This window comes from Protopterus annectens, chromosome 11.part0, assembly GCF_019279795.1.
Source record: "Protopterus annectens isolate FY-2018-M chromosome 11.part0, PAN1.0, whole genome shotgun sequence".
Classification (NCBI taxonomy): domain Eukaryota; kingdom Metazoa; phylum Chordata; order Ceratodontiformes; family Protopteridae; genus Protopterus; species Protopterus annectens.
In genome coordinates, this window is record NC_056745.1 from 620,402,826 (window position 1) to 620,428,946 (window position 26,121).

The 26,121-nt window shown below is 41.4% G+C and overlaps 1 protein-coding gene across 1 annotated transcript in view; it reads left to right on the top strand.

Moving 5' to 3' along the window:
* The window catches only part of NUP50 (nucleoporin 50), a 1,722,767-nt gene that overhangs the window by 314,490 nt on the left and 1,382,156 nt on the right, over positions 1-26,121 (top strand). Inside the window, exon 4 of the mRNA XM_044088085.1 lies at positions 7,179-7,368. Coding sequence (XP_043944020.1) covers positions 7,179-7,368 — 190 coding nt within the window. The remainder of the gene's footprint in view (positions 1-7,178; positions 7,369-26,121) is intronic.

Sequence of the window (26,121 nt, forward strand, 5' to 3'; positions counted from 1 at the left end):
AATGTCGTCTGATAGCAATCCGACTACCGGAGTACATAAAAAAAAATGCAAAGAAAAGGACAGAGAAAGGCAGTCTAGATCCAAAACCAATGACTATGCTTCTAAGCCAGTCAACTCAGAGGCGCCTTTGCAGCCCCTGATACCCGCTACCTTCGAGTTGCAAGCCTCTACCGACACCTATGTGGAGTCCAGCATGCTGCAAGATGCTCAAGGTATTGGACCAACGGATGCATCTCCCTCTGATGGGTCGGAGCTGCTGAGCAGGTACCGGCTTCTGAGGGTGTATTCAGACCTCAACATTTGTACATCAAACCAACGACAGCTGCAAAATCAAAGACAAAAGCAACTTCTAAACCTAAAAAACCGACGCATGATGAATCTTCAGATCAGGTTTCTATTTCTTCTGATTCCTCTTCTGATCAGGAATTATCTATACCTCCCTATGTGGATTCTGATGCTGAGGAGTCTATTCCATCTGCATCTTCTCCTGAGGATTATTTATTTGGAGAAACCTTGCATACTTTGAGGGAGCATTTTCACTGGGAGAGTCAAGACTTCTCAGAATCAAAAAAAGAGTCTCAGGGATTTCCTTCTCCCTTAGCACAAGCCTTTAGCCATTCCCTTTGTTTTAGACATTGTGGATGATGGGTTTTTGGAGTCAAGCCTGACCCCTGACTCCTCCTCTCCGGCTCACAGTAAGCCTGACAGATATTAGAGTCCCCGACTCACATACATTTTCATTTAGAAATCCTGCTGCTGATCCTGAAACTATTTTGCAGGGTCCAAAGGGAGTTGGGGCCTCACCTGCAAAAAACCCTACCCCCTCTGACAGATTCTAGGGCACTGGACAGATGGGGAACAAAGGTTTATACATCTGCAACCTTGGGCAATCATGGCCTTAAATTGTCGATTTCATATGCTTAAGTACCAACAACATGTTATGGGATTGCTGAAACCGAAAATGATGATTTCAGATTGTGCAGAAAATAAAGAATTGCAGGAATTATTGCATGCAGCTGAACAAGTTGGAAAGCATACTTTGCAATGTGGTTTTGATTCTTTAGAGGCCTCCTGCAGGGCTGCAGTTACTGGATCTTTGATTAGGAGGCATGCCTGGTTAAAGAAACAAAATTTGCCTGATAATGTTAAAGCTAAATTGCTAGATGCACCTTTACAGTATGATTCTCTGTTTGGTATTAAGGCAGAAGAGGTTTTAAATAAAATGGAAGACCAAGCTAAGTCTATGCAAACTGTCAGATTTCTTACAAGTGCAGCAACCAAGATTCAGTAGATACTGACCTACAAAAAATTGGTCCTTCCTGTGTCAGACAGAGCTCAAAGGGGCAAATCCAGACACCCTAAGGGTTCCAGATACCAGGCTCAAGACTCTTACAGCAGTGGGGGCAGATCCACCTCCAAATCTGGAGGAGATAAAGCGCAAACCTACAGAAAGCAATCCCATTGACTTCCATTTGCCTACACCAAGCACTTATCTTTTGGCAGCACCCATAGGGGGAAAATTAGCACTTTTTGCTCAAAATTGGCAGTTAATAACCCAGGACAAGTGGGTACTAAACATCGTATCACAGGGATACAGATTCCATTTCCACACTTTGCCAACGACAAATGGTTGGCCAGATCTGCCAAAAAATCAATGAGCAGAGGCACGGAAACAGGTCCTCATGGATATGGGGACCATTCACACAGTACCAGAACAGGAAAAAGGACAAGGTTTTTACTCTACTGTTCTTGGTACCCAGAAAGGACAAGGCCTGGCTGCCAATACTGGATTTATCGATTTTGAACACATACCTGTACATTCCAAAATTCAAAATGCTCACTTTGCAGCAGCTTCTGCCCATGCTGGCCAAGAATGCTTAGCTGGTGACTTTAGATCTAAAAGAGGCATACCTGCATGTCCCAATAAGACAGTCCTGCAGAAGATACCTCAGATTCAAGGCTGGCTTAATGCATTACCAATTCTCTGCACTGCCCTTTGGCTTATCTACTGCACCCAGGGTCTTTACAAAGACCCTGGCACCAGTAATTGCATTTTGCAGACAAAGAAATATTCAAATATATCCTTACTTTGATGATTGTCTCATTCAAGCAGAGAACAAGGACACACTTCTACAACACCTGGCGTTTGTGAAAAGGCGTCTAACATGCCTAGGGTACACACTAAACGAAAATAAATCACAACTGGTACCCTCTCAAAAGGTAACGTTCCTAGGTGCAAGCTTGAATGCAGCTGCCCAGATGGCTTACCTCACGCCAGACAAAGGCAACTCACTACTTCAAACTGATGGCAACAAAAGCCAGTCTTCTGCAAGACAAATTCTGCAGGCTCTGGGCTTCATGGCATCCTGCATCCTACTAATTCCATATGCAAGACTACATATGAGGAAACTTCAGTGGTACCTAAAGTTTATGGAGTCAACATTCACACAGTCTGGAAACAATGATTCCTCTCATTCCCTGCCTGCAACAGGAGTTCCTATGGTGGGCAAAGGCCTGTCACCAAAACATGGGGAGGCCCTTCACTCTACCCCCTGCCAGCCAAACCTTGACAAGACTCATCAGATTACGCCTGGGGGGGGGGGGGGGCACGTGGCAGGAAGATGCATTCAGAGCATATGGGCACCAAATCAAATGCATCTACATATCTACCAGAAAGAGATGCTAGCTGTTCAAAATGCCCTAACAGCCTTCAAGGACTTACTTCATCCAGGGCAACTACTGATAAAGACTGACAACACCACATTCATGTGTTATATAAACAAGCAAGGGGGGCAACACACTCGTACCCCCTTTGCAGATTAGCCATGGCACTGTGGGACACAGCTTTGACCTACCAAATACATCTTCAAGCTCAATTCCTGCCAAGAAAACAAAACACTCTGGCAGATAATTTAAGCAGAAACCTTATGGATCATCACAAGTGGAAACTAAATCCAAAAGTCTTCAGCATGATAAGAGAAATGGGGGAGCCCAGACAAAGATCTGTTGCCTCTCCTCAAAATTATCAACTGAAAATATTCTGCACAAGGACTTATCACAGACCAGCATGGAAAGTGGGCGCCCTATCCTTTAGTTGGAAAAATCTATCAGTTTACGCCTTTCCTCCTCTGCCTCTTCTACCCAAGGTCCTCCTAAAAGTCAGACAAGAGAAGCCAAAGATGATATTAATTGCCCCGGACTGGCCCCGCTAATACTGGTACCCAATCCTAAGGAACTTGCCTCAATACCCAGCTTGGACCTTGCCTCAAAAACCACAACTACTGTCCCAGCAAAACAATCCGATCCTGCACAATCAACTACAGACTCTGAACCTGGCAGCATGGCTAATTCTGTAATCATACAAATGACACCTCTCAGTAAAGCTGTGATGGATGTAATTTCGGAAGCCAGAAGGCCTAGTACTAAAAAATCTTATGCTGACAAATGGAAGAGATTCTGTGCTTGGAATCAAGCACAAGGAACTGATACAGCAGAACCACATATTCCTCCGATATTACAACACTTAACTGAGATGCTTGACAAAGGCCTATCTTTTCTCATCAGTCAAAATCCATGCCTCTGCCATTTTGGCTCATTACAATACAGAGCCCACCAACCTTTTCTCATCCTTTACTAAAGCAGTATCTTAGAGGAGCCAAAAAATTAAGGCCTCCTAGAAGATCACCATTACCTGCATGAGACCTCAATTATGTGTTGGAAAAGTTCACCCTGTCTCCATTTGAACCAGCTGCTACCGCTTATATGAAGTTCTTATGGAAGACAGCTCTGCTACTAGCAATTACTTCAGCAAGAAGAGTTTTAGAGCTACAAGCCCTCATGGCTGTAAAGCCTTTTATCATTTTTTACCCAGGCAGGGTGTCTCTGAGGAAAAATCCTACTTTTATGCCCATTTCCAGTGTGGCTCTTAACCAAACAAGTCATTTGCCAACTTTTTATCCAAATCCGCAGAACAAAGGGGAGAGAATTCTGCATTCCTTAGACTTGCACAGACGGCTACGATTCTACTTGAGCAGGACTAAAGCTCCAAGAAAAACTGAGCAGTTACTAGTGTCATATGCTGCAGGATCAGAAGGAAAGGCTTTTTCAAAGCAGACAATTTCAAAGTGGATAAGCCATTGCATCAGTTTGTGCTACTTGCACCATGGCAAACCGGTGCCCAAGGGCATTAGTTCTCACTCCACCAGAGCTGCAGCTACTTCAGCAGCTTTTCTGAGAAGAGCATCAACCAAGGACATTCTAGAGGCTGGTACTTGGGGTTTTGTTCACACCTTTACAAAGCATTATCATTTGCCTCTCTACTCTAAGTCCAGGGCAGGCCTTGCCACTGCAGTGCTGCAGGGCCTTAAAGCCTCACCTAATGCTGTTTAGCTCCAGCCTACCAACCATAGCTTTGGAATTCTACCCAAATGTAATGACTGCAACAGTGAAACACGAAGAACATAGTACAGTTGTGTACACTTACCATAAATGTAGATGTTCGAGTGTATTCAGTGTTGCAGTCCAGGTTACCCTCCCGCCACCCCCCTGGCATTCTACAGTTTATCTTTCCTTCTCTATCTTCTACAACCTATGTGGTGTATTTGCTTGTAGATGAAGGTAAAGTTTATATTGATGCATGTATTTATAAAAATATGTATATAATATTACCTTTTTAGGGGCACCTGACATTGGGGGCAAGAAAACTGAAGAAAATGGCATCTGCTGCATGTTTTATACCCCTGATGACCTGATGTCATGGAAGAGAAGACAGCAACCGACGCAGGACCCAAGACTTTGGAATTCTGGCTGAGGGCAACCTGCCAGCAGATTACCCAAATGTAATGACTGCAACAGTGAATACACTCTAACATCTACATTTAGGTAAGTGTACACAACTGTACTTTTGATTACACCTTTATACGAATAGGTGTTGGCTGCTTTCTCATGGTCAGGTTTGGAGCCAAACGCTCTGTGCCTTTTCATTTAACAAATTCTGCTCTGGAACAAAAGTCCATTTGCTTATCTGTGCTTTCATAAGATCTGTTTCTGTGGTACAGCAGAAAATCTCAGGTTTTCTCTGTGCGCTGTCTTCTGACACTAGTATTTTTTTTAAAACATTTTCTTGAGAAACCTGACTTTCATCCAGCTTTTTCTTCGTCAGTCTCTGATTTTTGCAGTTTTATCAGTTATCTGAATGGTTAAGGCTTCTATTTTTTTCCAGCCTTTTGTTTGAATTGATGTATTCCTTCAATTCTTTTCTTTTAATCGCATCTTGAGTACTTTTGAATGTTTTCCTCTGAATTACTGGAATCCATCTCTTGAACCAAAGCTGATGCTTGAACTGCTTTTTGCTGAACATTTCTACAGTCCTTCTCCATCAGTGTTTTCTCTAACTTTTCTGGTTGATTTTTTGGTTTTTCCAAACTTTTTCTTTGCTGGCATCCACACAGTGTATTTACTAGCCAGTAACTGAGTTTTTCCAAAAAAAAAAAAATGAATGGCACTCCTTTTTCTTAGCTTCTCTTTTCACACTGGTGGAGCTGAAGTTAGATCAGTGTGCAGCCATCTTGGAAGTCCCAACAGTGACCTTACTTTTGACAAACATTTGTCCATTGTTGTAATAAAGTCCTTCTGTATTGCACTGCTTATGAACAAAGGGATTGTGCCTAGATCTAAGAATGTCATTGTTCCCCTTTACTCAGCCTCCTTTGGGCAGTGATTGAATATAATGCCCTGCTTGGCATTCATCTATCCAGACATGCAACCAGTGGAATGCCCCCAGAATTTAAAGTATACAGGGCCTAAACATGTCCTGCATGGATTGACTCAAAGCCCGGTCACTGTATTGTATTTTACAGACTGCTAAGAGGTGACCTGTGTCTTGCATAAAATACATTCTCTGACCCAATACTGATGGATTTACTGCACATAAAGTCCAATGGCATCAGAAATACTCTTTCTAGGTGGTATCTCTTCTGCAACATCTGTATAATGGTTTAGAGGGACAGATGTATCCCACCCTACTCTGTAACAGACATGCTCCTCTTCCACATAAAATGTTTGTCCCTGTCCGTTTTCAAGCACAGCTTGGAACTGTGGATGGGGAAATAGAAATTTACCCCAGGACTGCCCCCTGTACTACTGATGGACGGAGGCCTCTGCTAAATGCTTTATCCCATTCATAGATCCCCTCAAATTGTCTGATATAATCCCAGTTGTTCAGTCAGTAATTATATGCAATATACAGATAATAGTGTACACAAACCATGCAGTTTAAGTAGAAGATAAAATTTAGCAGAACCGCAAACAGCTATTCAAAAGTGCTTACTGCTTCAGTGAGCGACCAATAATTGTTATAGTCTAGTAATTGTGCCAGTACCCTGATGAAATATGTAAAGGTTGTTTAGATAGAGAATGAAGAGGAAAAAAGGTGTAATGAAGGAAAATATTGTTTAAGTAAAGAAATAGTAATGAGAGGAGGGAGCTTTTACCTACGGTTGTATACATAATGTATGTGTTAGTGTGTTAGTAAGAATGTAGTTAGCAATATGTTAATATAAAAGTAAGGTATGAGAAACTGTATGCTTTTTCTTTCTATCCTTTCAAAGGCTCCTTCAGACTGCTGTGACATTTGTTTGGTGCTACATAAGTGGCAACAGTACAGTATATTTACATCTGTTACAAATGACGTAGCATGTACAGTATGCCAAAAGGTAAATGGTCTCAATTGAAATCAGTGATGACCCATTTTTGAAAATCATGTTGTGAAACCTCCTTTGCCAAAAAGACAAGTACTTCCTCTATCTTAATGTAACTTTTTGTAGAAGGTGAATTGATCATTAGGATGCACTTGTTTGTACATTTAGGAAACATCCAGGATTTTTGATAGTTTTTATGTTTCATTACATCTAACCTTGAAGGTATTTTGGTGAGCAGTTTTTCAGCACTGATGGGTGTATTAATTTAAATTGAGAATTTTTTATTGCTGCATAGTACTTCACAGGCAGTTTTCGTATTAGGTTGTTTTTTTTAATAAGACTTGAAATTGATTCCTTTTCTTAAAACTGAATGTCTTTGCTCTTATTTGTGAGACTGCCATCATAATTATAGTGGAGGGAAGTGTTCCCGTTACTAGCTTAGCAAGAACCACTTTTATAACCACTTTTTTTCCCTTCCAGGCTGATGGCAGTGGGGCATTTAAGGGATTTAAAGGTTTGAACTTTATAACTGGAGGCACTGGTTTCACTGGATTTAGCAACAATGGAACCATTAAACCTTTACAAGGAATAACAAATGGAAACAGCACTCTGGGAAGCAATTTGTCTCACCCTGGTTTCAAAGGTACTTCTGAGGCGATGGCTGCCGATGGTAAGTTATTAAAATGTCTCTTGTATGTTGAGCTCTTTCAAGAACTTGAAACATCCCCCCTTGGATTTTATTTGTGCTGCCCCATTTCCTTTTCAGTTAACTACATAACACACAGATTGGTGTGTATACAATAAATGGTAATCACCTGGCAGTGCTTGTAATCATTTTCAGTGTAGAGGGTATTTATTCACAAAAATGTATATTTATGTATGAAATCATAAAGCAGATAGCTTTACAAGATTTATTCTATTCTATGTTATTTCATTAGTTTCTAGCAACATCTTTTGTTTTAGAAACATTCCTTAATCTGATAAGCATATAGTCCCCTTGTACTGTCTTTATGTCCTTCAAGAATGCAACTGCAGTCATAACATGTGGGTTGTCCTGCCTCAGGCAGCCCTCGGTCGGCCGGATTCCAAAGTCTGGGTCCGACGTCGGCTGATGTCGCATTTCTCTCCGTCAGAGCGGCTGGAGTACATAAGCATCAGCCGACGCCATTTTCTTCAGTCTTTCTTGCCGCACGGTGCCCGAAGCAGAAGCAGTTCGCAAGTGCCGGTCGGTCAGCTCCTGTATTCTACGATACCGAAGTCATCAAAAAAGCTAAGTACCCCATTGGGGACCTTTTCTTGCCTCAGCCGATGTCAGAAATTACTGAAAAAGTTAACAATTGTCTTTTTTTTGTGGTAAACAAATACCTCATAAGGATTTCCACTCTTACTGCCTCCCTTGCCTGGGCCCAGACCAAGACTTCTCGGCCTGTGTAGCCTGTGCTCGCTTCAACAAGCGCACTGTCAGGCGCCAGGCGGAGTTTGCTGAAGATTTTTTCGGCGATAAATTTGCTTACACCATGCCGTCGGATCTTCCGACATCGCAAACTCCCAAAAAGCGAAAAGACCGGGACCGACATCCTTGGCCCGCGTCTACCACAGACTCCACGCCAAAACCTAGCGCGAGTGCTCCGGTTCCCTCTGAGACGGTCTCTCCACCGCTCCGAACCGAAGACACCGCATTACCGACTACTCCGATTCCAGACATTACTCCGCCAGTTATAGATTTTCCTCCGGATACCGAAACCGAGGAAATGCCAGAGACCATTGCTGTAGACAAGGTCACTCCTGCACGTGGAGCTGCCAGGCCCTCCTATGGCCATGTCTATTAAGGCCTACACTAGGGCTAAGGCAGCCAGCAAAACAAAGCACATTACTTCTAAATCCTTACCTCAGCCTACTCCAGAGACACAAATTATGTCCATGGCTGCTGATTTAATTTCCATAAGAGGTTCACAGGCCCATCCTGAGAGGATCCCAGCCCCCTCCTGATAAAAGGCCCCGGGTTGAACCCTCTGACCCTACTCCTTCAGATGGAGATTCTGAGGGCTCTGTCCACTCTGATAGCCAGGAAGAGCTCTTTCAGACCTATGAGGACTCGGATGCAGAAGATTCCATCCCCTCTGCCTCCCCTCCTGAGGATATTTCTTTTGGGGAAGTTCTGCACACCATGAGGGAACATTTCAAGTGGCAAGGTCAGGAATATTCTGATTCTAGGAAATGCCTTAGGACTTTCCTTAAGAAGCCTCAGCACAGACCCTTAGCTATTCCTCCTGTACTTGATGTTCTGGATGATTTGTATTCTGACTCTAGTGCTACCCCTGATTCTCTTCCTCCTGCTCCAGCCAAACCAGACAGGTATTACAGGGTCCCAGAAACTCATTCCCATTTATTCAGGGCCCATACTGCTGATTTGGAAACTATTTCACAGGGGCCTAAAGGAGTTTCAGCCTCCACCTCAAAAAATCCTTTGCCCTCCAACAGGGAAGCTAGGTCAGAGAGATGGGGCAAAAAGGTTTACACATCCACTACCTTATCTATGAGTGCTTTAAATTGCCTTTTTCATATGTTACAATATCGGGATTATCTGTTAGAAGACTTACAAAAAACATTAGCTACTCCTGATCCTTTAGACAGGAAGACTTTGCAGGAAGCTGTACATAACACTCAGCAAGTAAGCAATCACTTCCTGCAGTGTGGATATGATGCACTGGAAGCTTCATGTAGGGCAGCTATGACAGGGCCGTCATTCGTAGACATGCTTGGTTAAAAGATCAACCTCTACCAGATCATGTAAAAGCAAAACTTCTGGATGCACCTTTGGAAAAGAACAAGCTTTTTGGTGCAAATGCTAAGGATGTGTTAAAGACCATCGAAGAAAAAGCAAAATCAGTTCAGACAGTGAAAGATTTCCTCCAGGTTCAAAGCCCCAGATTCAGTAGGAATTTACCTTCAAAAAACTGGTCCTTTCCTAATCCAGAAAAGTTTCAAAGGGGTAAGAACAGACGTGGCCGAGGAAGAGGCCAATACAGAGGCCCTTACAGGGGACGACAATGGCAGCCAGGAAACCAAAGAAGTGACGCAGGGGTTTCACCTGCTGCACAACCACAATCTCAATGACTTTCCTCTACTACCGCCTACCAGGGAACAACTAGAAGCTCCCTTGGGTGGGAAATTATCTCTGTTTGCAGAAAACTGGCACAGACTGACAAAGGACAAATGGATTTTGGACATTATAGACCGAGGGTACAGGTTTCATTTTCATACCTTACCAAGAAAACAAGGCATGCCAAACCTACCACAAAATCAGAGGGCAGAGGCTATCAAGCAAATCACTCTGCTGACTCGGATGAAAGCAATAGAAAGAGTTCCACAACAAGAACAAGACCAGGGGTTTTACTCAAGACTGTTCCTTGTTCCAAGAAAAGAATCTCAGTGAAGACCAATACTGGACTTGTCCGCATTAAACACCTTTCTCATAGTACCAAAGTTCAAAATGCTGACTCTACAGCAACTCCTTCCCATGCTGGGCAAGAGGTCGTGGCTGATTACTCTGGACCTCAAGGAGGCATACCTGCATGTCCCTATCAGACACAGCTGCAGAAGATACCTCAGATTTCTTGCAGGGCCAGAGCATTATCAATTCTCAGCATTGCCATTTGGCTTATCTACTGTGCCCAGAGTATTTACAAAATGCCTGGCTTCAGTAATTGCTCATTGCAGGCTCCAGGGTATACAAATTTACCCGTACCTGGACGACTGCCTCATACAAGCAGACGACAAATTGATGTTGACAAAAAACCTGGATTATGTCATACGATTACTTCAAGCTCTGGGATACACAGTCAACTTCCAAAAGTCAAGACTGCAGCCATCGCAGCAAATCATCTTCTTAGGAGCCAAACTAGACAGACTCTCAGATGGCTTACCTGACAGAAGACAAGCAAGAGAAGTTAACTCATTTCAAAGGTCTAGCAAAACTCACCCAGATGACTGCAAGGAGATTCCTACAGGCCCTGGGTTACATGGCATCCTGCATTCTCCATTCGCAAGACTACACATGAGAAAGCTTCAGTGGTACCTAAAAAGCATTTGGTCTCAACACAGCAACAACTTGGAGACAATCATACCACTAATTCCATGCCTACAAAAGGAATTCCTATGGTGGGCCTCGGTGAGCCAGGCAAACACAGGTATGTCATTCAAAAAAACCACAGAACACAGACCATGACTACAGACGCCTCAGACCTTGGATGGGGGGTGCAGATGGAAGGCAGGTGTATACAAGGACAATGGTCTCCAAAGGAAACACATCTGCATATAGACCAAAAGGAAATGCTGGCAGTAATGTATGCCATAGAGGCCTTTCAACACCAACTCCAGCAAGGCCATTTAATGATATGGACAGACAACACCACTGTGATGTGGTACATAAACAAGCAAGGGGGCACCCACTCTTACCCTCTTTGCAGACTGACAATGCAGCTTTGGGAGAAATTGCTGAGCCTAAACATCCAGTTACAATCCCAGTTTGTTCCAGGAAAAGACAATGTGTTGGCGGACAGCCTAAGCAGGAATTTCACAGATCCACACGAGTGGAGGTTACATCCGAAGGCTTTCAGACAACTCACTTCGACATGGGGCAAGCCAGAAGTGGACCTATTTGCCTCTCATCTCAACCATCTTCTACCAAAATTCTGCACAAGGACATACCATCCAAAAGCTTGGAAAATAGATGCCCTCTCATTCAACTGGAACTCCCTAACAATCTATGCATTCCCACCTCTGCCACTGATGACCTCAGTATTACTAAAGATCAAAGCAGAGAGACCCAAGGGAATCGTAATAGCTCCGGACTGGCCAAGACAACACTGGTACCCACTACTACGGAGCATATGTCACACCAGGAGGTGGGCCCTTCCCCAATGGCCTCTACTTCTGACTCAGCACAACTTTGAAACAGTGCATCCAAATCTTCAGACACTGCAGCTAACAGCCTTGGAGATCCCATAAATAACTTCAGCCTATCTCTCTCCAAGGAAGTTCAGCGGATACTAACAGAGGCTCGAAGACCATCCACCAGAAAGGTTTACTTAGCAAAGTGGAAAAGATTCAGCAATTGGAATACCAGCAAGGGACATGATGCATCATTGTTGAGCATCCCACTCACCTTGGAATATTTGGCAGATATGTTACAGAATGGCCTCTCATATTCTTCCATAAAGATACATGCATCTGCTATTTCAGCTAGATACAACACTGATCCTCCTGTTTTTTCACACCCTTTACTAAGGCAATTCCTCAGGGGAATCAAGAACATTAAGCCACCAAGAAAGGCCCCAGTGCCAGCCTGGGACCTCAATTTTGTCCTAGAAAAACTGACTCTACCCCCATTTGAGCCAGCAGCTTCAGTTGACTTGCAATTTCTCTCATGGAAGACAGCTTTCCTGTTGGCAATTACATCAGCAAGAAGGGTTTCGGAACTACAGGCCCTAATGGCAATACCACCCTTTATTATTTTTCACAGAGACAGGGTTTCATTAAGGACCAACCCTACTTTTATGCCAAAGGTGGTATCTAGGGTTTCTTTAAATCAAGCCATTCATCTGCCTGCTTTCTTCCCTAATCCTGAGAACAAGGGGGAAAGACTGTTGCATACCTTGGACTTTCACAGACAACTTCGTTACTACCTGGACAGAACCAAGGTCAGTAGGAAGTCTGAACAACTTTTTGTAGCTTACGCCCCTGCAGTCCAAGGAAAAGCAATTTCAAAACAGACTATTTCAAAATGGATTGGGCATTGCATCAGATTCTGTTCCTTTCATGGAAAGACTGTTCCAGCCAATGTCAGACCACATTCCACCAGAGCTACAGCCACCTCTACAGCATTCTTAAGAGGGGTGCCTACTAAGGACATTCTAGAAGCTGCTACATGGAGCTCCGTGCATACGTTCTCCAAACACTACAATCTCCCTCTGTACTCCAGATCCAGAGCAGGCTTTGCTTCGGCAGTCCTGCAGGGTTTGATTGCCACACCATCTTTTTCCTAGAGCATTCCTCCTCCCCCAGCTAAGCTATGGTATTCTACCCACATGTTATGACTGCAGTTGCATTCTTGAAGGACATAGTACAGTTTTGTACCTGCCATAAATGTAGATGTCCGATAGACATGCAACTGCAGTCGGATTTTCCCACCCTCCATACCCCTCTATGCCTAGGGTCCACTCCTATCCCTGTTTCTCTTAGCTGGTGTATTTGTTTTATTGCTCATTTATTTGTTTGGAATCCTGTTTTTGTCTTCCAATTTGATTACAGCCTTCCTTGGAGGGCACCTGGCATCTGGGGCAAGAAACACTGAAGAAAATGGCGTCTGCTGATGCTTATGTACTCCAGCCGCTCTGACGTCGGAGAGAAATGCGACATCAGCCGATGTCGGACCCAGACTTTGGAATCCGGCCGACCGAGGGCTGCCTGAGGCAGGACAACCCACATGTTATGACTGCAGTTGCATGTCTATCGGACATCTACATTTATGGTAGGTACAAAACTGTACTTTTTTGTGCCTTGAGGGATTGTTCATGCGTCTCCTTCCTGCATCATATGGGCCTTTCAGCCCATATATTGCCCTGTGAAGGCAAGTGGAGGTGCATGTTAGCCACTGTACATGTGCAATCTCGCAACTAAATTAAAATGTTTTATAAGAGCTGCTAGTTGAATCCAAGTCATCTGGCTTGGAGCTGGGCCCTTATGCCATTTTGTCTTGTTCCCTATTTCAGATTGTGAATTGTCTTAAATATTTAAATTGAAAAGCAGCGGTGGGAGACAGCTTCGTGGAGCAGACAGCTCTATCATTGATTACATCAGACTATTAGAATTTGATGAGTAGATGGGGTGCCTGTAGAAGCTGAGCAGGGAAGATAGAGTTCCTCTCACTTTGTACAGTTACTGTAAAAGCTGTAATTCCTTTAGTTGGACGGATTGGTAAAGCGCATTAATCTAGTACATTCAGTCCTGTACATGTATTCCTGATACAGAAAGGGTTTTGAATAGAGTTTCATGGATATTTGCCCAACTTTACAATAGACATGGTTATGAAGTTTATCAAAAGATGAGTCATTTTGAATTTTTCATTTGATTTTAAAACTGTACAGAATCCTTTGTGCTGTAACAGTACCATTTTATAAGATGTCAGATTAAGTACTGGCTTGTTTTTTTGTGCCACTCTTCAACTTTTACTTTTAAATATGTTTTAGGGCTGTGCGTTCCATTTTTCTGCTGCTTTCCTGTTTTTATATTGTGAATGTGCCTTAGGATGTGTTATCAGCCTTACTGAAATTGGTTAACAAGCAGCATTTTACTTTAGTATGTTTAAGGAATCTGGTAGCGCTAATACTCCACTGAAAGTTGGATCTTCTTCCTTTTGCAATAATCTTACAAGTTTGGGCGCCCCTTACAAAGTTCACAAGCATTTTCTATGTTTTAGAAAGTGTCCCATCCCTAAAAAATAGAAATTTGAGAAATAACATGAGCCAGCAGCCTAGCTAGGAGTAGAAGATTTGCTTGCTTCCAGAATGAACTTTTCTCAACTACCTCTCTAAGGCTTTTAATTTTCTTTGAATTAGCAATATGTACAAGGGCCCAACAGCAGAACCCAGATATCTGACATTTCTTCCATTATATGCTTAGATGTGACACTTCCTTTGATCAAATTAAAAAGGTTTGTAATTTCAACTTTGCTATATTTGTCAATATTTGTGTAATTCCCTAAAGTCTTCTTTTTCGTGTACAAACTGTGAACTGTTTTACTTATGCTGTATGAACATGATCAGTTGCTGGTGAAGTTCATCATCATCTGTTCATTGCAGGTTACTAAGCTAGCAGCCCTAAAGCCATTAGAAGCCTTTCAATGTTAATCCCAAGTGTCCCCATTTGTACCCTTTTTTGGGTAGTTCTCAGAAGGAATTTATGAACAGAGCAGGTCTGTGATTAGTGCGCTATACTGGTAAGCAGATGTAAAAATTACATCAGTAAAATAAATAGTCTTCTTTTTGTTCATAGGGACACCTGAAATATTCACAAAGCTAGTGTAGCTAATGTGTCCTCAGGAGTGCCTAAAGAATGTGACAGATTATTGGATAATCTGCAAACCAACTTGATAATAATCTGTGCTGCTACTAACAGGATAATGCAGGATTATTCAGTATTGCCTTAAAATGTTAAATGCAAGGAAAATTATGTAATTTCAGATCTAATTGATGCATGCCATAAATGTTCCAGGGAGTTAAACACTTTGTGAAAAGTGCTGCAGCTGAATTAACACAAAGATTTGATAGTTTTATTAGCTATTAAAGAAAAGTAACTCTCCTTTCCGCCTCAGACTTTTTTCCTATGTATGTTTTTGCTTTTTTACGTTTGCTATCTTAACCTTAGTCTTAAACTACTCCAGTGCCATTCCACCATTACCTACTTTTGATGAGCTTATGACCGTTACCTTATGCCTGATTACTGCACTACACCTCTGACAAAAATTCCTCCTTAATACCATTCCAGTATTCAGTTAACCCCTTTTTATTCAGTTTTGTAAATGTTGATTTTTAAAATTATTTCTAAACCTCTTATATTAAGCTGATTTTCTGTCATATTACAAGTCAACACTCTTTCCTTGTGAATGTTCATTCACCTGGGCTGTGCCTGCAAATTATCATTTGTAATAGGTGTACTACCAGAGTAAATCTGAATGAATAATCTTCTTGATTAAATCTTGTGTATGTAATTAATTTCATAATCTCTCTTGCTGCACCCTCGTCAGTAGAACCCAGGCAAAAGTAGATCTGATGTTCTTTTTATTTTTCCTCAACATGTGAGCACAGGGTCAGAGACTGCATACACTAGACTTTATCAAACTTTCAAGCTCCTCCCTCTGCCTGTTATGCCATAGTCCTCAGACAGCAGATCTAGTTTGCCTCCATCTTGCGCAGAAGCGGATCCCTCTGACTGCTACAATTTGATACTCTTTGCAGTTTTTGTGAGTAGTTTTACCTACTATATTTTATGCTACCTACTATATTTTATGCTACCTACTATATTTTATGCTACCTACGATATTTGATAGTACCTTTTATCTGTTCCTCTTCTGTTTTTCTAACTGGTTATTTCCTGATCATGTCCTTTAACTTTATCTGTACCGTTTGGTAGTCTCTTAACATACCATAGCTGGTACTTGTATTTTTCTTCCTTTAACAGTTTCTACCCTTTAGAGGGTTTTCTACTATTGATGGTAGTCTTTTATTGGTCTTCTTTCCCTTGTTTTATTTCTTCCCCCTTTTTTCTCTAAAGGCCTGCTGTCAGTATGACAAAAAAAACAGCAGGCTTTAATAAGTGCACTTCCTGTGGGCATAAGATTCCCAATTCTGATACCCACAGAGTGCGTCTATTGCCTTGGAGCAGTGCATCTTAACTCTAACTGCTCCATTTGTACTGCCTTTAATTTGAGAGCTTTTAGTGACAGGTGCAATAAGCTGCTACTTAAGGGTATGGTACCACCTATTTCCTCCTCTTCATGGGCTCAAACCCTTAGCAAGTCTGCAAAATCCTCTTTAGAGTAGAAGGAAGCTCGCAAGAGATCCCCCACCCATTCTCCAAAGGCTATTTCGGCTCCATCTTCATCAAAGCCACCACAAAAAATTCAGTAAACTTCGGATCTGATTTCATCTGATAAGAAAAAACATGCTAATCTAGTGTCCTTACATCCGATAGTTTTGTCTTCTCCAACCTGCTCACCTAAGTTCACAGTCAAGCCAGTTTCTCCCTTTTTTTAGGGGATGCCAAGGAGCGAGTCTAGACCCCAGCTGACCGCCTCTTCGATTAGGTCCTCCTCTTCAGAAGCCGACATGGATAGGATAATGAAGACCCTTCTCAGAGCTCAGATTCAGATGGGAGGTTTTTCTTACTCCATCTCCCATTGGATCTTCAAGCCTCCTATCCACTTCTTTCATTGTGATAGCTCCTTCTCTGATCCGTCCACCAGTTTAAGAACACTTTGGATCCAAGAGCAGTGAGTGTCTGATCTGAAGATGACTGGGTCTTTGACTTTGGTCTCTGACTAGTTCGTCTGGGATTCCTTTGGATCCAGGATAAGTTTCGGAGCCGAAGCACCAGCAACTGATTCTGCGTGGGCTGGGTTCCACTCATGTTTATGGAGCTGTATTTGCTCCTCAGAACTTCGGCTTCGGAGGAGGACAGCTCTGGTCCAACTCCTTCCTCAAGGCATGGATCCGGGCAAGGTCTGGGCATGGCAATTGTGGATTTTTTGGGTATGGTGTGGCGAGTCACTGCTTCTCCTGATCCTGTTGGCCTTCGAGGTAGTGGAGGGGGCTTTCTGTCAACCAAGGGATTCAGTTTATTCTCTCATCCTTGGATTCTACATCCCTTCCCCTTTAGAGTCTGAGCTGTGATCCTGTCCGGCCTACAGCAGAGGGACAGACAGTGCCCTGTAGCATCTAGATAGTCCCCATTAAAGGAACTTCCTCTCTCTTAGGATACCTCTGTAGATCATCCTGCTGTGGAGGTTCTTTGAAAGAGAACATGCAAAAGGAGAGACCAATACACATGTGGAATCTCACCAAAGATGCTGACTTTGACAAAGGGGAAGGGTCCCGATATATTGGAAGGGTCCCCCAGATCTTCACTGGATGATGTCTCATTTGATTTAATCTTTTGCTGGGCATGGTAGGAACTGGACTTTATTGAAACAGTTCCCTGATACCCAGGCAAAATTTTGGCAACCCCAAAGGACGGAATACGGTCTCCCCCTGTTGATGCTAAAGTTGTGGCAGCAGCCATTAAAAAGGAGCTGGCAGAGCATAGCTCCTCTGCCCATCCCCCTAATAGTGTACAGGGCATTGCACAGGTTTGGAAAGTGCATATTTGCTTCAGCAACCTTTGTCTTGAGGTCCTGAATTATTGGTGCACTTCACAAGACTAGAGAGATTTGACCTAGGAACTCTCCAAATCCCTCTGAGTCCATGTCTGCAGAATGCTGTAAGAGGTCCTCTTCATGACTGCCCACTCTATTGATAATTTTCACTGTGTCCATGAAGTTGATATCTCATACTGTGGAGGGTACCTCATGGGTGGCCAGTTCAGACATAGATGTTAGGAGACATGCCTGGATGTGGTTATGCGACTTTGCTGAGCTTTGCAAGTCTTCTTTCGTCAATGCTGCCTCTAATGGAACATTCTTATTTTGCCCTTCAGTGGAAAATTTCCCCAGTGAGCAGAATGGAAAGACACTGTTTGCTGTAGGGATATGTTTTTCTATCCTTCCATGATCCTTTTCCTGGAGTTGGAGGAGGAAAGAAAATGTGGTTTCATAAGTCCCAGGGAGCTTTCCAGGATTCGCGTGGAGACAACAACTCCAGAGGCAGAGGGGGAAGTTCAAATGGAAGGTGCCATCCTTGCAGCAGAGGCGGTCCGCAAAACCAGGGTTTCAGACATTCTTTTTCAGATGGACCCTGTTGGCTCTCCTGATGGGTTGTTGTCTCATTTGCCCACCTCTGGAGGCAGTTGGGGGGGGGGGGCTTGTCTTTGCACCCAGACACTTGGGCTTCAGTAATAAAAGATTCTTGGGCGCTAAAAATAATATCCAGAGGTTATTTCTTACCATTTTTTCCTGATTCCCCCAAACAAAAAAAAGAAAAAGCATCATTTGGCACAAAACGTTTTATTAGAAGCCAGGAACAGTATGTGTAAAACAAAAATGGACTAGTGCCTCGGCAAGGTTCAAAAGTTTTAAACAAAGTAGAGCACTTAAGTAGTTCATCAATTAGAACATTACTAAATAGAACAAAAGAGTATACCAAAATTTTTAAAAGGAACATAAAAATACTGGTATATACAATGTTTTATTGATGACTCTGTATCGCTTGTCCTAATGTTTCTGATTCTGTTGTAGTATAAGGTGATGTAAATGACCACTTGTTTAATGCGTTAAGAAAAGGATTGAAGTTTATTCCTGTTTCTAGGCTATTTCTTCCGGAAATGTGGACATACAGCTTTTTGTTTTACTTGTTACAATTCAAACAGTTCCTTTCATTTGAGAAAGGACAGGTAGTGTCCTAAGTCTTGTTTAGACAGTATTGTCAGAAGTTTAAATTTTAAGAGGTAAAATAAATTTGTCCCCCTTTATTAATTATTAATAAAGCAGCTTTGGTTCTGATTTAGGATTATTGCGTATGTTAACACTTGCATGTAGTTAAGTTTAATCTTACTTAATAGGAGTGGAAGGCTTTAAAATTTTCGGAAAGGGATAGATATGTTATAGTAAAACTAGCTGATAAATGGGGAAATATAGTGGTGATGAATTTTGATTTTTATAAGAAAATGTGTTTTGACTTATTGCATGATGAATTTGATATCAGTTGCTTGAAAATAATCCATAGTAATGAATACAGTTTGGTATTGCGACATTGGAAGATTGGTTAATAGGGAAATTTTGTCTGAAAGGGTGAAAGATATAGTGATCCGTGACCCCCCCCCCCCATATTCCCTTATTTCATGCCCTCCCCAGATTTCACAAAAATATGGAGAACCCACTGGGGAGACTGTATAGCGGGTGGGGGTACTACGGAAAGGATAGAAGATAAAATATTGCAACCTTACGTAATGCATCTTCCCTTACAAGTTAGGGATCCACCGCATTTCCTAAAGGAAATTGAGTGTATCAAGTGGTGGAAAGGGTATTCTGTCTGTCTTTTTTTTTTTTCCCTCTCCAACAGTTGATGTTAGTAGTCAGTATACTACTGTTGAACATAGACATAGACTAGAGGCTATTGGACATTTAGTGAATGTTAATGGATTTTGGGGGTGTATTATATATAGCTAGTTTTATTTTGAATAATTGTTTTTCTTTTGATGGGTCTTTTTGTAGGCAACTTGAGTGTACAGCTATGGGGGCTAAGTTTGCTCTCAGCTGTGCTAATTTGTTTATGGGATGATTTGAGGAAATTGTTTTGTATAGTGAATCTTTCTTTGTCAACAGTGCGGTATTTCGAAGATTTTGAAGTCTATATCTGGTGGTTTTGAAGAGAAGAATATATATATATTTTTTTTTTGGTGTTTAGTAGCAGTTGTGAATTGTTTAGCCAACAATCTCTAAAAGCATTTTGAGTAACTGTGAGGAGGTCAGAGAAATTGTTTGAAGTAGAGATTATAGTTTAATCGTCAGCGTATTGGATCATTTTTCCTAGTTGTGAGACTTTGTGGAGGTCATAAAGATGTTGGAGTAACTGTCCTAGACTGGAACCCTGTGGGACGCCTTTGTTTGACAGATAATCAGATTGGACTTTTTATGCCACTTTAAATGTTGTCTTTTGTTTAGGTATGATGTAGACCATTTGAGGAATGTGGGGGCGCAGCCATGTTTAGTTAATTGGATCAGAAGTTTAGTATGTGATGCTGTGTCAAAACCCTTAGATCCAATAGGATTTCTGACGTGGTGGGACCTGTATCTAAGGCTTTGTTGACAGTATCTGTGAAAAGGGAGCAGGGCTGTAATAGTGCTGTGCTCTGGGCAAAAGCCATTTTGAGTGGAAGATGGAAGGTCATGATCAATGAGGTACTTGAGTAATTGTGTGTACACACGTCTCAAGGATTTTGGGTAACCAAGAAAGTATAGAGATGGGGTGATAGTTTGAGAGGTCATGAGAGTTTCTGCCGTTATGTAGTGGGGTAATAGATTTTTTCCATAGATGTTGAACATATAAACCGCTCTCTCACAGAATAAGTATACTAACTGGATATGCAATAGTATTTGCTGCTAGTTGCAAGTATTCTGGGGGAAGGTTGTCTGCAGAAAGAGCAAGGTCTGAGCTGCTTTTTTTTTAAAATATAAACAGTTTACATATGAGAGATGTGGGTACAGGTTGCATAGAAAATGAGTGAATTGCAGTAGGATTGTAATTTGTCAGGAATGAGTGGTGCATTGTCATTTTGTTTGGCATTATTAGTATTATGGGAGTATGGATTTGAGTGATTAATTTTTGGATGGTGGTGAAGTAGGTATTAAAGGGGCACTGGCTCAGATTTTTTGCTAGAGCAGTTTGTTTACATTTTAGTACTCTAAGTCACATGATCAGCTAGAGGCAAGGATTTCAAATAGCCTTTTTAGCATACTGCAGGTCAGATTACACAAACTCTCAGTGGGGGGTTTTAGAGGAAATGCTTAGAACTTGCAGCTGCAGTTTGTCCTTTTGTATTTTCCTCCCCCCGCTCATGAGCAATTAGATTAGCTGAATGACTGGATTTTACTCAGATAGAGATGCTATCTTCTTGTCACACATAGACCTGGAGCCTCTTTAGCAATGAAGTGATAGCTGCTTTACTATGTACTTGTTTTTGCAAGCAAGTATTCAAGCCTAGGCAGTAGTATTTTTCATGCTTGTTGCTACAAATATTTTCCCTCCACTATCAATTATTTTTCATACAGTGTTATTAGTGTTGCTTGTTGGTGTGTGTGTGTGTGTATGATGATGGTGCGCTTACATAGTCATACAGATTTTCCCTCATTTTACAGCACAGCATTGCTTTGGACAGTTGTCTTGCAAAGAAACCTGTTGACTAACAAATGTCAAAATATTCTAAAATAAAATATTTTGCATCTTTTCTCTAAAAAATGTCATGCAGCTTTCAAACTGAATCTAATCACTGCTCAAAGTATTTTCTCATTAGCTGATGCTGTATGTTCAGAAATCACACCATAACTTTTTGTCTAATAGTGATTCCATCCTACTGGATTTCTTTTCTCACTTTTTTTCTATCATTCATTGTGGAAAAAGGTTTACAACTTTCACATCTTTCCTGCCTTTTTGACTGCAGTACAGTTATTTTACACTGATTAGCATTTGAAAGCTGAAGCAAAGTCAGTCTATACATTTCAGCATATACTTTTCAGTACCATTCCTAGTATATTATAGTAGGTAATTACAGGGGTACTTTTACTAAGTGCTGCAACCAAAATCTCATGCCATCGATAACCCTATATTTTGACAAGTTAGAATAGCTACTTTTATATGTACGTATGTATGTAACACAATCTACATTTATATGGTTTGAAAATAACACCCTCTTCATTTTTTACTGACATACTTGAAATTCTAGGCATTCTTGAATGTTTATAAATTTCAGATATGATACATATCTGATAATGCAGATCGCAGTTCGCAGACCTATTAATCACGTGTGTACATAGGCTACATGATAGCATCACATAAGTGTTTAGTACAGAGAAGTGACGAAACCTAAAAACTTACACATGCAGTACTGTCATCTTGGAAGACTTAGCAGGACACGAATGAACAACAACATTTACATAAGGCCTGCCTGTACACATCTGGATGACCCAAACCATACAGACACACCCCAGCCCTGAATGAGAAATATTCTACTGACAGTGTACTGTCTAGACAGCTAGACTGCAGATATCATGCCAGTAACGGAACAGTGTTCCCACTCATGTCACCTCTGGTGACTGCTGTCATTGCTGTGACTGCATTTCTCATGCCAGTGTCAGAACAGTGTTCCCACTCATTGTCACCTCTGCTGATGGCTCGCATCGCTATGCACTAATGATAAACGCTACAGTGTTATACCCCAAACCTGAATGCATCAAATGAAAACAAGGACATGTTGTCTCAGTCCAAGGATAGGACTGCCATCACCTTGTCAAATGTCTGCAACAGTACACACAAGGTATGGTCAGTGTGTTGATGTCACATTTTAGGTCTATGCAAATGTCTGACATAATGCTGAGGGTCAGTTAAACATTAAAGGGTAATGTAGCCATAATGACTTATTATGGAGTACAATAATAATATGCCAGGTAGTACAACATTCATACACTATATACATTATTTTCTGTCATTTCACTTTCTCAACAATGCAAACAGTTCTGCTGTTATCCTACAATGTGGAAATATACTTTTAGTACATCTGGGTGCTGACTAGACTGCATCACATTACTGTACTGTCCTTGTCTACTCTTATCCACACCCTCATTTGTGTATCTACCTCTAAATGTAATCAATAATGTGTTCTGAGCATACATTATATATGTATATATATATATATATATATATATGTGTGTGTGTATGTACAATGAATAATCATCAAAGAATTTGTGCAAAACATCGAACAAACTCATTGGTAAGTATCACTATAACCACCTAAATCATCTAAAATAGTAATGGCAAGTGTAAAACATTAGTGACTCTGTACCTGCATATTTACATATGTATCTCAATATTTAATTCAACACACGTACATGTGTATGTGTACATGCACATGCATGCATATATTGCAATCTTTAAGCTTTTTTGCCTGAGTAATGTGCATGCATATGCCTGTGTTTGCATGCACATAGGCAATTTATTCACATAGGTATACATCTTATTAACAGACATGGTTGATACTAGCATCCATAGTAACACATACCAAAATAAAATATTTTCATGTTCACCCACAAATATGGTACTTATGAAAGTATATATAAATGACCACACAAATTCACACTCGTGATTATTCTACAAATATCTCTGAACTTGGATATGCCCTGCATGCATACCACTCAACTATACAGATTTTTGCCTCTTATTTTTGGTCTGTTTATCAATATTGTGATTTTCTGGTAAAACATTGAGGACTGTAGTCAGAAAATATTGACACTTGAGTTTCAGACTTTATACCCTGCAGGAGAACCATGCTAATGCAAAACCTGTTATTCTATTAGTTTAAGTTAGTAAAAAGCAATATTTAAAAAAGGTTCCTATTTTTGGGCCTTTGTCCCTCCATTATTTATGGCTTTGTCCAGACTTTCCTCTAAGAGGTTGAGAAGTATGCCTGCATGATAACACTTAATGCAAAGTTTAGCATTACACAGTGTGCAATTTTTAATTTCTGAATACCAGCCTACTGTGTTTTATGTCCTGTAAGAGCAGCAACAGTGTACATGGATGACATGGTACCTTTAAGCAAACCATTTAATTGTGCATTTTAATAAAAAAGTAAAACAAATAGATTTGTACTGTACTCTCTAAGGTACCCTGAATTAAACTTCATCTCTGTATGAAATCATTTAATTTATACCCATTATTCAGCTTTGTGCTTGTTTACCTATTAATTTGTTTGGTAACCAAGAAAGTGGATTGGCCGGCATACTCTTTTCAGTCGCAACCTGACCTCCATGATAAAAGGCAGAAACCGAAAACGGAAAATAGAATTAAGTATTATACCAATTTCTGAAGGAATGTGGCAAAATGCAGAAGTGGAATTCAAGCACGATGATAAAGATAAAAAGAAATTAAGTGAGAGCAAACTATAGCTATAACTTTGAAGACCAAACTAATAAAACTGGACAGACAAACATAATGTAAGACAAGATGCAGAACATTTTTGAAAAAAACTTATATAAAGACATTGCGCGTAATACACAAACGCCACAGATATAGCCAACCTGCTGGCAGACAGGTTCAATGAAAATTTCACCCCGTCCCCCCATCAGTAAACTAGGACATCCCCAGCACCTGCCCTCTCAAAGGCAAAAAGTATGGTCTCCATGGGACCTGATGACATCCCTGTTTGCATCCTGCATGAACTCAGGCATGAGCTCTCGGCTCCATTAGACACCATATTCAACCAAAGCCTGAGCACCAGCTTCATCCCAGCTGAACGGAGGATAGCCACTCATCATTCCACGTAAAGTTGGAGCTTCCACTGACCCAGGCAATTGTAGGCCTATCAGCCTAACTAGCCTGATCTGCAAGGCCATGGAACACATCATCATGGATCTTATAAACAAGGACATTGGCAACTTCCAAAAGCTTGATCCCACACAGTTTTATTTTGTCAAAGGGAGATCATGCCTGTTAAACTTGAACAACTTTGAAACCGTCACCAAAGACCGGGATGAGGGGAAGACTCTGCACAGTGCCTACCCTTTGACACTATTCCCCACTCGGGCATAATAGATAAACTCTCCCAGCTAGGCATCAACCTGTTACCAGATGGGTAGCTAACTGGCTCACTGATGGAACCCACTCAGTCAAACTAGGGGAAGCCACCTCTAGTAGACTGGTAATGAGCAGTGTACCCCAAGGATCGGTCTTGGGACCTCTACTGATTGGGATATACTTTCCTGAGGTGCAAGCCAAAACCAGTGGTCTGTGGCTGACGAGGTTTGCAGACTGCAAGCTGGGTGCTGTCTTAAATTCCCCTAGTGATGTGAACATCCTCAAAGAGGGCCTTACCCAAACTAATGACTGCTGTCAGATGTATAGCCTCAAACTGAATGCCAAGAAATTCATCATTATCCTCTTTGCAGAAAGTGTCATCACCACTAATCACATTAATAATGTATTAAGCATGCAGTCACTTGTGAAGGACTTAGGCACACAGGTTGATAGCAACCTGTCCTTTGACCTTGACGTTGACTCTGTTGTACGAAAGGCTTTCTACATGGCTCACCTCATAAATAAGGGTGTTTCATTCAGGAATAAGGAGGTCAAAACATCCCTGTACTCCCCCTTTATCATACCCATTATCAAGTACAATGTCCCTTTTGGCATGTACCTTGACAAGCACATGCAGCAGTTTCAGAAACAACAGAGGTTCCTGACCAGGAAACTCCAGGGTCTCAAACACCTATCCTATACAGATAAGCTAAAACCCCTATCCCTCTACTCAGTCTCATACAGACTGCTCAGAGGTGACCTGTTCCTGGCATACAAGGCCATTTCAGACCCAGCTTTGATGGAGTTTCTGCATACCCATAGGACAAACTCCACTCATGCAACCCAAAAGCAAGGCCTTAACCTGGTCTGTGACATTAATAGAACTTGTTGGCAGGATAGATTTGTATCCCAAACAGCCCCCCCCCCCCCCTCTGTGCAATAGACTCCCTCTCGATGTCAAGCAGAGTACCTCTCTAGCCCTCTTTAAAAGGAACCTGGATGACTGGATGGGAAACAGAAAATATACCCCTGGGATCCCAACTATCCCTGCTGGACAGGGGAAACAGGTGTTGACTTTGAGAGAACATGGGTGAAATTATTGGCTAGATTTATAAAGGCTTCTGGCCCAATAGCCTAGTATTATCCTATGAACCTATAACAGAAAATTATATACATCTACAGTATATCTATATATAAATGTATATCTATATACATAGACACACACACACACACACACACACACAATATGGCAGGACTGAAAACCTACAAACTAACAAATTGTGTAGAATGTAAAATATATCCTCCAACACAACAAATAAATACATTAAATACATTTACAAAATGTTATTCAGAACAGTTTTGGTTGCACAAAGATGGTGAGAAATTTTGCTAATAATATCCCGTTAACTTTGATGCTGAAATTA